We start from the raw sequence: 14,203 nt of genomic DNA on the forward strand, positions 1-14,203 counted from the left end.
TATACTAAACCAAAATCGTTGCCTATTACGTGTTACAAGACAATCATTATTCCACCAGTTATTTTTCGTGAAATGGCCTTTGAAACGTTGACTGACTATCTGAAATAACCTTCTTACACGAATTATGCATGATATTAGCAACATCATTACACATGGTATCTACAACTTTATATGCTTCATCTCTGCTCTTAACATCATCAATATTACAAGTCTTTAATGAAATCGCCTGAATTACATAATTACTATAGGCAGAACATATTCTATGTCATCAGACCAGTTAACAGCAGGATATTTACAGGTTCTATCAACGTTTGTAGACGAAAGTCGTTACTTTGCTCATCATGGTGGCCAGATTCTGCTACATGCAAATTAAGTTGTGTGTCCAAAGTAGCTTGTTATGGTCAAAATCAACATCCTTTTATTTGGCCATAGTTTACAATTCAAAGTCACTCGATGAGTCATCATCAATTTCCGCCCCTTCAATGTTTACCTTTTGTATTATGCAATGCACACATGCAGTGTTCGCGCTTGGATTTTTTTCAAATTAGACATGGTCTGCTGCTGTGGCTAATTCATGCAAAAAAACATAAGTCACAGCAAAAATTGATTAGCCAAGCAAATATTTAAGTCAAAACACAGTGATGTGCAACTGATGTGACTCTGTTATTCAAAGTAAACAATTTTGGACGTCACTGGAACATTTCTGAACACACTTCATGAGCAAATCATTTTTGAGTCACAAACTCACTTGTCCCCGGGCAAGAAGGCAAAAAAATTGCTACCCCAGCCTGTTTCAACTGGCGTGCCTGTGACTTGTGGTTTCACTGCCTGCTCTTCAGCTGCAAAATGTGAGGAAAATTTGCGTCTGACATGAAGATTTTTTACCTAAATTTACGAAACTTATGTACCAAAAACTATAGCAAAACAAGTCATCGTTGATGACACAGTCCCCACTTGTTAATGGGTGCCTTGATTACAGGTCCTCAGAGAGGATAGAGTTCTCTTCATTAGGTCTGTGATAAAAATACTTTTGAATAAATTCGCTTGATACATGTCTGAGTAGTAGTTCAGGACATGAAAAACTCGTAATAAAATGGCCACCATTAAAATGGCCACATGGTGGCCATATTGGATCGAATTACAAAACAAATCAATGTGCATATGTAAGACATAGGTCAATGTCCTTGTACCAACATTGATTAAAATCGGATGAAATATGCCTGAGTTATGGCTTTGTACATGAAAAAATCATAACAAAATGGCCGCACAGCAGCCATATTGGATCGTATCACAAAACAAACTGACATGCTTATGTACGACATTGGTCAATCTCCTTGTACCAACTTTGAATAAATTTGCTTGATACATGTCTGAGTTATGGTTCTGGACATGAAAAAACGTAATAAAATCGCCACACGGCGGCCATATTGGATCGTATCACAAAACAAGTCAATGTGCATGTGTATGACATAGGACGATGTCCTTGTACCAAGTTTGAATAAAATTGGTTGAGATATGCCTGAGTTATGGCTCTGTACCGGTATATGAAAAAATCGTAACAAAATGGCCGCACGGCGGCCATATTGGATCGTATCACAACACAAATTGATGTGCATAGCTATGACATTGGTCAATGTCCTTGTACCAACTTTGAATAAAATCTGTAGAAACATGCCTGAGTTATGGCTCTGTACATGAAAAAATCGTAATAAAATGGCCGCCTGGCAGCCATATTGGATCATATCACAAAACAAATCGACATGCATATGTATGACATAGGTCAATGTCCTTGTACCAATTTTGAATAAAATCGGTTGAGATATGCCTGAGTTATGGCTCTGTACATGAAAAAATCGTAACAAAATGGCCGCACGGCGGCCATATTGGATCGTATCACAAATAGAATTGACGTGCATATCTATGACATTGGTCAATGTCCTTGTACCAACTTTGAATAAAATCAGTTGAAACATGCCTGAATTATGGCTCTGTACATGAAAAAATCGTAATAAAATGGCCGCCTGGCAGCCATATTGGATCGTATCACAAAACAAATTGACGTGCATCTGTATGACATATGAAGTAATCCTTGTACCAAGTTTGAATGAAATCGCTTAAGGCATCTCTGAGATATCTGCGTGAACGGACAGACGCACGGACGGACGGACGCACGCACACACGCACGGACATGACCAAACCTATAAGTCCCCCCGGACGGTGTCCGTGGGGACTAAAAATACCACAGACTTTTTTCTCCTTATCTTTGAAGATATGAATCAGTTATTTTTTAGCGTAGAGCATGACTGTTTACACATGATATAACCTGCCGTATCTGATCTGATAACAATACTATGCTTTTGTGCTTTCCTACACCCACGGGAGCTGTGAATACAATAACCCTATGCATTGGAAGCATTCTGCTCCTCGATACCCATGTAATAATTGCGGAAATAAATGAAATTACAACAACAGCAACAACAACAAAACACACAAAAATAGCATGTCATGCAATCGAAGTGTCCGATACAACGGAATGTTGCAATTCAAAAGCATGGACGGTCATGATGAGTGGACTATTTGTTGAAAGGGGTGAGCAAATATCACGAACGTTTACGAACCCATTACGTTTGATAAGATTACCTTACTGATAAAAGAAAGCAATAGAGTATAACAAAGTAATGGAGAATGGAAGTTCAAGTGACGGAACTGCAAGTAAAACCAGACTTATTTGTGGTATTTTTAATTTATTTTTTGATGTCATATCTGCCATAGCTGTAGGCCAGTCCGGTTATCTCAACGTTGCGATGGACATTATTATCTTTCTTGACAAGAGAGATTTCATCTGTCACAGCAGCACGATCCAAATGAATGATCCTTTGAGGAATTTCACACATGACTACAACAAATTTCATTGCTATATTGTTTATTTTTATCGTTGAAAGGTCTGTGTTTTTGCGTGCTACTACGGCCTAATCACAGTGCTTACATGTACTGCAGTCCTCCTTCAGTTGAATTTTTTGCGGAGCTTGATGTCAAATCATATGGTTTGTTTGTCTTTTTTCCGATAGTAAATTCAAGCTGCAATTTCTTAGAAATTCGTCTTGTTCATCACAGAAATGCATAAATTCTTTGAAATTGAACTTGGATGAGGAATTTTATGTCAGTCGGATATGTCTGTCTCTGTGTTCATTTTGCGGCAATGCGTTTCTACATGTCGTTTGCTCCTGATCTACTTTGCTACTCTCCTCAGCTGTCTCCTACGTTTAATACGCTAGCCCATCAGGCTAGTAGAGGTATCAAAAATTACTTGTCCGGCGTTAAAAACTGCTAGCTGAGTTCGGGGTAGTGAATTTGCTAATCCCTATAAAATATATACATTCCCATTCTGGTGAACGGAGTATTCGGGTCGCTTTCAGCACCCGGAAGTAATAGTGTGGAGGCGATCGTAGTTGAGGAGGTATGTACCACCCCAAATGAATAAGGAATACGAGTGATTCTGAGACTCTCAGTTCATAGAAGAGTCAAAGTGTGATCACGTTTGCGACTGTAATTGAGACTCGCATTTCGCTCGGGGATGTATATTTGCGAGTGAATTTGAGACCGTGTCTGAGACTCTCATTTAACGTACAAACAGCAAGTGCGACTGTTCTTGTGACTGACATGTGACTGACTCACTTCCTAACGTAATGTGGAAGGTCCGTCGTTCGCTTGGCATCGGCACATGCTGGAGAACCTGCCAGCTCAAAAGTTCACCCTTGTTCAGCTCAAAAGACATGACGAATATCGGAATGTTTCACAACAGTCTGAACGGACGGGTGGGATCTGATCGAAGCTAAAATGTAACCGAGCTTTTATAGAAAACACTCATCTATTCATTTTGATTTTATAATATACATACTTTCCTAAAACAACATGCACCCTTATAAAACTCACATACTTATTTAAGTTATCCGTAAGTCTGTAAATAAGTCTGTATATAAGTTGTTTTTGTGGCAGATACCTACTTGTTTCGTTACAGACTTGTTCCTTTTGTCTATGGCCAAAGTTAGGTCTGTACATACTACTAAGTATGTGTATAGGCCGAAAAATGTAAATTAGCTAGGTAGGCATCGGCCATACAGACCTAAAAATTAGCATAACCACTTAACAATACATACTTAAAGCGCGTAAATATAAGCAGGTAAAATTGGTATGTAAAATTTACATATATTAATTAGCATATATAAGCAGGTAAAATTGGTATGTAAAATTTACATATATTAGCATATATACATACTTATTGACAATAAGTATGTATGTTCTTAAAAATTAGCATACATGATGCCTATATATTCAAGTCTCGATGCATGAAAAAATTGCAAAACCAGGGATTGACAACAGTGATGCAGCCACATCCAACATTTTATGTATGATCATAATTATCATGCTTCTAAACTTGATATACCAGGTCAACAACTGAAAAGTGGACAGTGATACCCAAGACAGAGGGCAGCTTCCAGCAGAGTTCATGGGACAGTGTACATAGTAGCCTTCCCAATACTTCCATCCATTACAAATTTACTCGGTTCAGAATCATTTGTAATGAACTGTAGTGGATAGACTTGCCATGTAAGAAACTAAAAATTAGTCTTACCTCAACATAGGGAACAAGACAGCACAAGAAGCAACAAGACAACACAAGAAGCAGTTCTCTGATGTCAAGTTTGCAAGCTCTTTATTTCATAGTGGAAGGGGAGATTCATGTGAAAAACCCAACAGAACACGTCTTAAAGTCTGCATTTGATTGTTCACATTATCAAAAGTTGTTTTTGATGCCATCCTTATACTTTCCGATCTTGTTCTGAAACTTCACATTGGTCTGTTCAGCTTCTTGGCCTTCGCCCATAGATACACTGAGAATAAAAATGATAAATAACAGACAAGGATGTCATTACATGTGGAGAGTGAAATTGCTTGTACTTCGTCGACTATCCTTAATATAAAAATTCATGGAAAGAGCATTCATGTGCTTAAATGAAATTATAATAATTGATATAAAATAATTTACCTTCTGATAAAAACACTCATGACATATCTATAAATTATGTTCGTTGTGATTACCAAATCTTTGCTTTTCAGCCTCATTTTCCCCATTGATTAGTGACACACCATCCAAACTACAACTACTGACCGGTGGTGATTGGGGTTCAGCACATCTCAAACAGAAGAAATGTAAATCAAAAAGTATCCCTTTATAATATTAAAACCATGTCAAAGTTTAAATAATAAAAATATATGAGTATCTGTTGTATATCATCAATCCAGTCAAAATTTTGAATCAATGAGTAAAAATAACAGATAATAGCCTGGCTCGATTCGTTACTACAACTCTTCTTGTAATTAACGCACAGAGATAGACAGTGACAGTGTGGAGTAACACTTCACTGTCTATATTGAGGTACCAACCTCCATCATTCATGGTTTAATTTTTGCCAACACCATCCGTTCATTTCGTATCCTTGAACAGGGTTCGCCAAGAATGACATCAATATAGCGTGACTAAAGAAGTGAAAACTGCGAAAATTACAGAGACAACTCGTGGATAAGGCGTATCGGAAATTACTTACCGAATTTTTAAACAATCTCTTCGGTCTCTCCTGCCTCCATGCTTCGATGGAACTATGCATATGGGTTGTGTTTGTGTTCTACGGGACGATATTGCGGTCGATCTCAGAATCAGTCATCCAAGGGCCATCAACGCATCGTAAACGCTGTTTGTTGGTTTTAAATTCATAGCTGACCTGTACATACCCTGAATGATTATGTCCTACGGTAATTTTACGCGAAACTGTGTCAAAATCAGAGCGGAAAGAGGTGACGATTTGCTCTCTCACTCAAACGTCCTAACGTCCCACCAGTGCATATCAGATTTAATTTGCCGCTTAGGATTTGACCCGTGACCTTTTGGCAACTTGACCAATCATAAAGAAATCTTCACATGATCTACAATAATCTGACCAATCATAAAGAAGTATTCACATGATCTATGACATCATCAGGCGTGATTCTAAAGTCCTGGGTTCAAAGTCTAATGACCCATGTGACCCACGCACTCAGCCAGCTAGCAACGTGATCGAACACAGCTGTATGCGAGCCCGCGTTTGAAAAGCTAAAACGACAGAAATACATTACATGTAAACCTTTACCAGATCATCACAACGCTCTGCAAAAACGTCTCCGACATACAAGTTTCGTGACTTACAAACTTGGCTCGGTGATGACTTTCATCGCGCACGTCCGGTGTGAGTCGATGTTGAAACTATGCTTATTACGCTGGGATGGCTGCATGGTAGCCCTGCGTACGATGCTGTGTGTTCCGCTACAGAACACACAGCTACGAGTCTGATCACAGAGTAGATTGAAAGCTTACGACTACGTATGATGCCAGGCAGCTAGCCCTGCGTACGATGCGTTCATGTTTGAAAGGGCCCGGTAAGAAAACATAAAAGAACCAGATATACGTTATTTTTGAGTTGCAGTTCTTTGAAAGACTAGGCTTTTAAAGGGAGATATGCACGTGAAATAAGTTCAACCATATTTTACGTCGAGCTCAACGTTCATTTTTCGCAAAGCGTTTTTTGGCAGATCGTCCATGTAGCCGACACGGACACGAACTGTCTGATCGTTTTTTGTCTTTTTTTTCTGTAGAAACAGTTACGCTTTCAATGAGAACTGATCATTCGCAAAACGTACATAAAAAGTCAGTGATTGATTTTCTGTACCGATCAAAGTCAATGGTAGTTTTTTTCACACAATATGTTGAACTTCAAAATCAAAATCAACTATCACACATTTTCGAATATGCAGCGTATGCCTATTGTGCAGACTTAAAATACGCGACACCGGCCCAAAACAACATAAGTCTGTAGGAAATTAAACGTAATTGTTTATTTTGACCAAGTAGACAACAAAATAAGTTGTTATGCTCTCCGGACATAAAACAATTAGGTATGTGTGATCACAAAATAAGTATGTATGAAGTTCCAACCACTTATTTTCCCGAAAATAGGTCGCTTTGGGTCGGTACAGACCTAATCACTACACAGTAACTACTTGATAAGTCGGTCAGTTTTCTACGGGCAAGTTAACACCTTTTGGCGCATCCAAAGATCAGTTTTGCCGGGGACTGAGTGTTCGGCAAAACACGAAGGCGTGGGGTAGTGACTGCATTTCACAAGTTTTGATCGTTTTCTTGATTCGCAATTGTCTCAGACGTGTCAGAATTGCGGTGATTATTTGAGTTACTTTCCATCAAAGACGAGTGGGGTGCGGGATTGCTGGATAACAAAGGTCTGTAAGATGTCAATCAAAAAAGCACGCGATACAGGTGTGAATCGCGTCTGTACACTAGTTTACAGTAGCTAAAATTGGATACATGTATTGTTTAAAAATTATACAAGGCATGCATTGACCATGATATGACCATTCTGGCTACACCTAAACTCAACAAACACCAATGCCAAACATCAAAGTCATGAAATCAGCTCCTCTGAGGAAAAGTTGAAAATACTTATTTTCACAAAAGAGCTCAAAAAGGAGCTTTAAACAGATTCAGTCAAAATAGCAACAAGACTGTTTCAGATATTTGCCTGAGTGACCATAACACCAGATTTCACAAAATAGTTACAGAGAAGTGTTTCTGAGATATCTCTGTCCACAGCATATGGCATACAGTCTACGGCATATGCAAAGCCATCATATTAGTCTGTGCAACCTCTGGTCCAGAGAACTGACAAGAAACTGTACAGTAACAGTTTACCATCAATTATCAAGTAAACGTGAAAGCGACATAATCTACCAAACATACCTTTTCTGTTCTGCTTGTTGTTTCTTTTCCTGAATATGTTTGATGTCAATTTCAACTGTTTTACTTGCAAGAGATTCTCCATTCTCCTTTATGGCTTCAAAAGCTTTACTTCCCCTGACAGATCCAGCTCTCAATGCTCTGAGGTGAACGTTAAAAAAGAAATATCATGATATGAATCATTAACAATCTTCACCTCTATTTGTGCATGGGTCAAGGCTGCTAATGTACCTTTAACTCATATTGCAAGTTAAAATTGTGGAAAAAAGGGAACTAAGGTTTTCAATATGTCTTGTGATTTCTTTTTCTTTTTCAAACAAGTGACGCATATATCAAAGAAAGTTACACTGCACATAAAAGTGTGGCTTTCATCTCCCATTAAAACATTAAATTGTAAAATGTATTCATAACTTTCAAAATCTGGCATCTGTATGCCAAGTTAATCATAATACACTTACTGTAAAGCAGAAAATATTTGTGATGAGGAATTCTTGTGATTTTGTCCCGCATATGGAGTCTATGATGATTAACTTTTAGTTTTAAACAATTCTTAAAGCCCCAGTATTTGTAACTTTTAACCTTTTTTTATGCTCGAAATTACATGTTATTCTCTTTCATCCATCGTGAAATGTTGTTCAGTAAAGAAATAAGCCAAATTTGTGCTCCTGTAGTGACATACAAACTCTAAATATTGCCTGATAGAGTTGGATTGCCGTGCGGGTTTGTTGACAACTTGTAGGCTTTGCACGTGACCGAGAACGCCGATACTGATGACATCATCGAGCCTGCAACATTCCTGGGGCCTTGCCATGCCACGACATACTGCCTGGGTACTCGCCCATGGTCGCCGGCTGAATGACCTGCGAATGGTTTTATTTTGTTTTTCTCTGTTCAAATACGTACTGCTACTATGTTTCAGGGGATACAGAACTTTGGCAGAGGAGGCTGACATTCTATTCTGGTACAGTGTGCGTTATGTACGGATTATTTCAAACTGCAGTCGGCAGTGCACCGATGCGCACCCTGCAGTTGGTCACTCAGAACTCCAGAACTCCGGGTACCGATGTAAAATCAAGACGACACAATATACACTTGGCTCACTTCTGTAGGCAAATAGTTATCAAAATTGAGTAACTTGAAGTAATAAATTTCAGCTGATTGTTGCTTTAGCGGCAAGGTGATTGCGAAATCGAAGCAACATAGTTTGGCAATGTATGGTAGGCTGTCGAGTGCAGTGAACACGATGGCCTTTGGCAGCAAGTAAGGGAACCGTCAGTATTTACCACCTGGGGGTTATTCAAAATTTGAAAGCTAATAAGGGGGTGCTCAAAATGTTTTTTCTTTGTCTTACTCTGTCCTCAATGACATAATGATTAGTTGATAATATATATTTTACTCTGATACATATTAAATAAAAAGAAAATAAATACTTTAACAGAACAAATAAATATCAACTAGATGAAGCAAGGCAAAAAACTACAAGCAGCTGCTACTACTAGCAATACTTATTATGAAAGAGAAGATGGTGACGAAGAGAATGATATCGTTGTTCATGTACTCAATGGCACCAGCGACAGTGGAGATGAGGATCGACAGTTGTGATGATGATGTCACACAGTAGTTTTCTGCAGTCGTTACCAGAGGTGGAAGGAGAGGCTGGGTCATGGAGAAAGGTTCTCAACAGATATCACTATAAGTGCACAGGATCTAGGACAAAACTGAACTGTTGCGAATTCATCCTTTATATTATCATAGAAATGTATATTTTTAATTGACTTAAGTTCAACAACCATTTTGATATTTAACCATACCATAATGACATGTTACCCACCCAAATTTAACAATACTATATGGTCGGAGACTGTTTATTAGATGAGCTTTTATAACTACATATTGTTACATGGGCTCAGGTAAGCGAAAATTTCTGTAAGAGTGGGGGTTACTCAAAGTCATCATGGTTGGCTGGGGTGTGACTCAAAATTTCGGAGTTTCTAATGTAATTCCTCCGACCCCCAGGTCGTAAATAATGACGGCTCCCTAAACAGCTGTGAACGCCTGAGTCAGAACGATCGGGACCAGTATACGCACGGCTGTATCTCAGCGAAAATTTAGAAAAAAACAATGGAGCTACTGCTAAGAAATTTACAGACTCTTGGCTCTTGATGCATCAGTTTCTGAGCTTTTGTACTGGTAAAAAGGTATTCTGAATACAGCGGTAAATTTCCTCCCAAACGCGAAAGGATAATACGCGGGCATTCTGCAATCGCTGTCAACTTTACCTTGCTGCAGGCCCAACACTAATCTCGGCCCGGCCCCGCTGCACTTGTACAGTCTACTACCTCCATGTAGTACAGCCTTACAAGACTAGTAGCCAGCCAAACACAAAAAAAACAACGCCGCAGTGTAAAATCCGTAGGTCAGAACCATTGATCATAAATTTTCAGGGACCTGTATACCAAATAACAAAGCTGTCTGACCAGCGGTTATGAAGAAGAAGATTTTTTACCAAAAACACCTTTTTTGGCATTAATTTGCCTATTTTCAACAATATCCAAAAATAAAAAAAAATAGTTTCTCAAAATCATATTTTTCATCTACACAACAAATATCAAATCAGTAAGTACTGCGGTTCCCAAGATATTTGAGTGGACGGACGCCTCACAAACGGACATACATACATACATACATACATACATACATACATACATACAGACTGACGACGGACGCCGGACGGATACCCATCCCAATAGCTTCTATAGACTATAGTCTATAGTAGCTAATAATGAAAGAATAAAAATTTTCTAATGGATCGCCATGATTGCTAATCAATACTCCATCATGATTATCACATACCTTCGATCTCTACTTCCGTATTCCATTGGGCCAAGAAGACTTTGTCCTTCTTTCACGAACTGACTAGCATCACCAATTGTGAGTAATCTCTGATTACTTGAGTTACTGAAAGAGAAAAGTCAATACCAGGCAATCAGACCAGGAACATTACAACTAATATCATAAATGATGGAAATAATGTTTTTGAATAATGCATGCCACAAACGATAACAATTTAATGGGTGATTATGGCTTTGCTATAATTATTGTTAACATCTGGAGGGACACGGGGAAAAGGCTTTAGAGCTTTACATGTATGGGTCACCATGCGCCGCCTACACCTATCACTTGCTGGATGCACTTGAGACGTACATGTAACCTAATCTGCCAACTGCCCTCATTTACCATTATTTAAACACTTGCGTCACCCTTTCCACGTCATTATCCATACGCATATCAATGTGATCAAAGCCATATATTGTCCTTTTCATCTTCTGCCACGCTCAAGTTTATACCGCGAAATTCCCACCAACCCTCCGCAAAAAAAAAAGCGTGCCTCGCTGCAGGGTAGCAGCTAACAATAAAAGATTACATGTATGTTTCTATATTAGCTTTACACAATAAAGTTCCAGGGGGTTACTGTCATGGGCCTGTAAGGGGTGCCTTGTAGCACGTTGCCTGATGCATGGTACCACCGTCCAGGCCACCATGACGCCTGGACGCCCCTGCCGTGGCAGTACATGCATAACCCCGGATTTTGGCCAAACACTTGTCTCTGTGTTGTTCCTTTGCGTTAATCTACTCTAAATAATTCTAACATGCATTTTGTACATGTGTATGAGATCTCACTCCATGGCATAAGCTGTTTATGGGACAATGAACAAACAGATGGACAGATTTGTTACCATGTTCACACATGGTAAACTGGAAATGTTTTGGAGACGCTATTGGTGATTTGCAAACATGAAGGACTAACAATTTCAGTCAGCCTGTGTCCACACAGATAAATTTTACCTTTGTTTTGGGTGTTTTAGCAAGCTTATTGCACCCTTTCCCGGTCAAAATATATGTATGGCCAAGCATATAGTAAGACGATGGACATAAATGATGGCTTAATTTTGTCTTTGGTTTTGAGATAAGAAAGGCAGTGAGATTCCCCTCTACCACATATGGTCTACAACTTCCTTGTATCCGAGTTACAGCAACTGATTTTCCTATGACACTGCTCAGCTGTCCGTTTCAGACTCTCTTTGCATACATGAATTACAGCTATTCTTTATAAACATGGTTGTCCCTGCATGTTCAGTTCAGCATATGTTGAATGCTTTCATCTGAGCAGACTGAAATCAGTAATTTGACCTCTTCATTGAACTGACCATTGCACGGAGATGCAGTAGTCTGTGCAGCTGCCATAATGCCAGCGAGTTAAACTTTATACACTACAAATACCTGCTGTGTGAAGACATTTAGAACATTAACATTCCTGAAGAACTCGGTCTGTTCAATTGATCAAAGATCCTGTTGTTGAATCCACACACTGGCTCCAGTCTTGCTGGCAGCACTATCTCAAATCTGAAACATTTCATTACCACTAAGGTCTGTTCACATGTAATTATTTATACCAGTATTTGATCTGAGATGTTTCAGAGGCATTTAAATGGCCCTAGTGTGAACAAGATATGTGTGTGCAGACAAACAGATACACATGAAAAAAACCATAACAAAATTGCCACCATGGGGCCATATTGGATCATATCATAAAACAAATCGACGTACATATGTATAATATAAGTCAATGTCCTTGTACCAACTTTGAATAAATTCGCTTGATACATGTCTGAATTATGGTTCCGGACATGAAAAAAATCTTAACAAAATGGCCACATGGCAGTCATATTGCATTGTATCACAAAACAAATCAATGTGCATATGTATGACATAGGTCACTGTCCTTGTACAAAGTTTGAATAAAATCGGTCGAGACATGCCCGAGTTTTGGCCAAGGACATGAAAAAAAACAAACAAAATGGCTGCCATGCAGCCATATTGGATCATATCATGAAACAGATTGACGTGCATATGTATGACATAGGTTAATGTCCTTGTACCAAGTTTGAATTAAATCGGTTGAGATATGCCTGAGCTATGGATCTGTATACATGAAAAATAACAAAATGGCCGCATGGCAGGCTCTGTACATGATCAATTCGTAACAAAATGGCCGCACAGCAGCCATATTGGATCGTTTCACAAAACAAACTGATGTGAATATGTATGATATAGGTCAATGTCCTTGTACAAATTTTGAATAAAATCGGTTGAAACATGTCAGAGTTATGGCTCTGTTCATGAAAAAATCATAATAAAATGGGCTATAGTGGCCATATTGGATTGTATCACAAAACAAATCGACGTGCATACCAGTATGTATGACATATGCTTAGTAATCCTTGTACCAAGTTTGAATGAAATTGCTCCAGGCATCTCTGAGATATCTGTGTGAACAGACGGATGCACGCACGCACGCACGCACGGACATGACCAAACCTATAAGTCCCCCCGGATGGGGTCCGTGGGGACTAAAAAGATATTTTTGATCAAGCTTCAAGTTATGCGCCCAAAGAGCATCTTTTTTTTTCCTAGCCCCGTCTGACTGAATTTTCTTTTTCATTGATATTCGCTGGGATTATATTTTTTAAATCTTCCAGAACCCCCAGGATATCAAATTCTCCACCCCTTTTGGACCTATGTATACAGACATTCATCAATAGTAAGCATAGAAAGCTGCCATCTATGCCTAGAGTGTCTTTGCTGTCCATCTTTCACACATGGTGGACACTTATCCAGGCAGTTTGACAAAAAATGCTATCAGAAGAGTTACTTTTGAGAAACAAAGTTTTTGACCAAAAATGGTGAAATTGCTCCAAAACGAAATTGGTCCAGGGAAAGTGGAGTTATGATTCAAAAACATGAAAAATTCCGCAATATACGGTGTCGCTCAAATTTGATCAGAATTGGTATATACCAGTATGGGTTACCAATGATCAACAATAAATGTCGTTTCTATCTGTTCAGTGGAGGAAAATTCTACGTTGATGTTATGACAATGATTTCTGCACAGTACAACCAGAAAAACAACAAGAAATATTTAAACCAGAAAAACAAGAATGACAAAAGTAATTAAGGTCTAACTTTAGGTACTGGAGGTCAACTTTAGCAACATGCATAGCAGAAACAAGCCCCTCTTAGTTTAGTATAAACGGTCTTCCCCCATCTTTGCAGCTGGTCTGTTAATATGTAACAGTTCATAAACAATGACAGGAAATGAGTCAAGATCAGTGGAGTTTGCCTGTTTCTCACTGCCATGCCTCCTGCACATTTGCAGGATTTCACTTTTTCTTTCCTCATTTGCACATTTTTGACACTGATGTGTTCATTTGAACAAATTCACATCTCAACCCCTGCATCTACCTGTACACCAAATACTGAGATGGTAGCTTTGGCGGTATGGGAGCCTTTGTGTGTGAT

The 14,203-nt window shown here is 38.8% G+C and overlaps 1 protein-coding gene and 1 long non-coding RNA gene across 3 annotated transcripts in view; both read right to left on the reverse strand.

Annotated features, from left to right (window-relative positions):
* Nucleotides 1-14,203, reverse strand: part of LOC139148629 (sodium leak channel NALCN-like) — a 548,532-nt gene that overhangs the window by 313,845 nt on the left and 220,484 nt on the right. For both annotated transcript variants that reach the window (XM_070720114.1, XM_070720115.1), the window contains exons 17-18: nucleotides 10,697-10,801; nucleotides 7,847-7,984 (exon numbers count right to left, since the gene is read on the reverse strand). In XM_070720114.1, coding sequence (XP_070576215.1) covers nucleotides 7,847-7,984; nucleotides 10,697-10,801 — 243 coding nt within the window. The remainder of the gene's footprint in view (nucleotides 1-7,846; nucleotides 7,985-10,696; nucleotides 10,802-14,203) is intronic.
* Nucleotides 4,688-6,368, reverse strand: LOC139148640 (uncharacterized). Its single transcript, XR_011555951.1, has 2 exons — nucleotides 5,607-6,368; nucleotides 4,688-4,892 (listed from the first exon to the last, which is right to left on the reverse strand). It is a non-coding gene; the product is annotated as an uncharacterized lncRNA (long non-coding RNA).

The sequence above is a fragment of the Ptychodera flava genome, chromosome 13 (assembly GCF_041260155.1).
Source record: "Ptychodera flava strain L36383 chromosome 13, AS_Pfla_20210202, whole genome shotgun sequence".
NCBI classification, from domain to species: domain Eukaryota; kingdom Metazoa; phylum Hemichordata; class Enteropneusta; family Ptychoderidae; genus Ptychodera; species Ptychodera flava.